Source organism: Clupea harengus, chromosome 24, assembly GCF_900700415.2.
Source record: "Clupea harengus chromosome 24, Ch_v2.0.2, whole genome shotgun sequence".
NCBI lineage: Eukaryota > Metazoa > Chordata > Actinopteri > Clupeiformes > Clupeidae > Clupea > Clupea harengus.
The window spans coordinates 8,191,593-8,193,345 of NC_045175.1; the positions used below are offsets into that span (position 1 = coordinate 8,191,593).

General features: G+C 49.7%; 1 protein-coding gene across 1 annotated transcript in view; it reads left to right on the forward strand.

Annotated features, from left to right (window-relative positions):
• The window catches only part of LOC116218994 (protein jagged-1a-like), a 25,273-nt gene extending 23,611 nt beyond the window's left edge, over positions 1-1,662 (forward strand). The window contains exon 9 of the mRNA XM_042703422.1: positions 1,544-1,662. Within this exon, the coding sequence (XP_042559356.1) occupies positions 1,544-1,662 (119 nt within the window). The remainder of the gene's footprint in view (positions 1-1,543) is intronic.
• The last annotated feature ends 91 nt before the right edge of the window (positions 1,663-1,753 follow it).

The following is a 1,753-nucleotide window of genomic DNA, read 5'->3' on the forward strand; positions in this document are numbered from 1 at the left end:
TTTCCTGGGCATACCAGACACATCTGGGGTATCATAACAGCACAGAACATATAACAGCAGGACAGAATCTACATTGGGAGAAGGGCTAACATTAGGTTGGCATACTATGGACCATAGCATTCATACCTTTTCATGGACTCCCCTCTATGCATTCTCTGCCATCTCTCACTACCCTGTTTACCTCCCTCTCTCTCTCTTTCTTCTCCTCCCTCTCTCTCTTTCTCTCTTTCTTCTCCTCCCTCTCCCTCTCTCTCTCTGTCTCTTTCCTTCTCCTCCTCTCCCTCTCTCTCTCTCTTTCTTCTCCCCCTCTCTCTCTCTCTCTCTCTCTCTTTCTTCTCCTCCCTCTCTCTCTCTCTCTCTCTCTCTTTCTTCTCCTCCCTCTCTCTCTCTCTCTTTCTTCTCCTCCCTCTCTCTCTCTCTCTCTTTCTTCTCCTCCCTCTCCCTCTCTCTCTCCCTCTTCCTCCTGGTCATGCATTGAGGGTGAAATAATGAAACATGTTTGAATGCTGGTTTTGAATGTAAAGGTTTGAACTCTCAATAAATTAGTGTTAAACCTCTCTCTCTTTCTTTCTGCTGTCTATATCCCCCTACACCTCTCTCTCTCTCTCTCTCTCTCTCTCTCTCTCTCTCTCTCTTTCTCTCTCTCGTGCTACCCCTCCCTCTCTCTCTCTCTCTCGGTGTGGTCCGTGAATGGTGTGAGAGGGGCCAAAGGGGGTTTTCCAGTCCGGTGGTTTGTCATTGGGGAGGGAGAAAGAGATGGAGGGCGAGTGAGAGATGGAGGGAGGGAGAGAGGGATAGAGAGAAAGACAGGGAGAGGGAGGGAGCGAGCGAGCGAGGAGGAGGAGTGAGAAGGGGAAAACCCAGAGCACCTGGTCTTTCTCATGTGTGGGAAATGTGAAGTTGAAACTCTTCCGTCTCTCTCGTCACTCCCCACTCTCTACCAACGTACACTAGCAGTCCCTCTCTGTCTGTCTCCTTCAATCTCTCTCTCCTTATCACTCATCCTCCCTCTCTCTCTCTCTCTCTCTCTGTCTCTCCCCTTATCACTCATCCTCCCTCTCTCTCTCTCTCTCTCTCTCTCCCTTATCACTCATCCTCCCTCTCTCTCTCTCTCTCTCTCTCTCTCCCTTATCACTTCATCCTCCTGTCTCTCTCTCTCACTCTGTCTCTCCCTCTCTCCCCTTATCACTCATTCTCCCTCTCTCTCACACACTCTCTCTCTCTCTCTCTCTCTGTCTCCTAATCACTCATTCTCTCTCTCTCTCACACACTCTCCCCTAATCACTCATCTCCTCTGTCTCTCTCTCTCTGTCTACTTGACTGTATGAGGGGAGAAGTGGTGATTGAGGGAGGCTTTCGTTACCTCTGATTCGATTCAGAAAGTCATGTTTTCAAGTAACGATAAGGACTGATTCGCTCTGTATATTTTTTTAAAAGTCTCTCTCGTTTTCTTTTTTTCTCTCTTTACCTCTCTCTCACTTTTTCCCCTATCCCCCGTTCTCTCTCTCTCTCTTTCTCTCTCTCCCGCTCTCACCCTCTCCAGCGGAACACGCATGTCTGTCTGAGGCCCTGTTTTTAACGGAGGCAGTTGTGTGGAGAACAGCCAGGGCTTTGGAGTGCCAGTGTCTCCAGGCTGGACCGGACCCTCTGCTCCACCAGTAAGGACCACACTTACCCTAGAGACCACACTTACCCTAGCGACACACTCACCCAGAGACCAATAACACACTCACCCAAGACCAGCAGCACACTC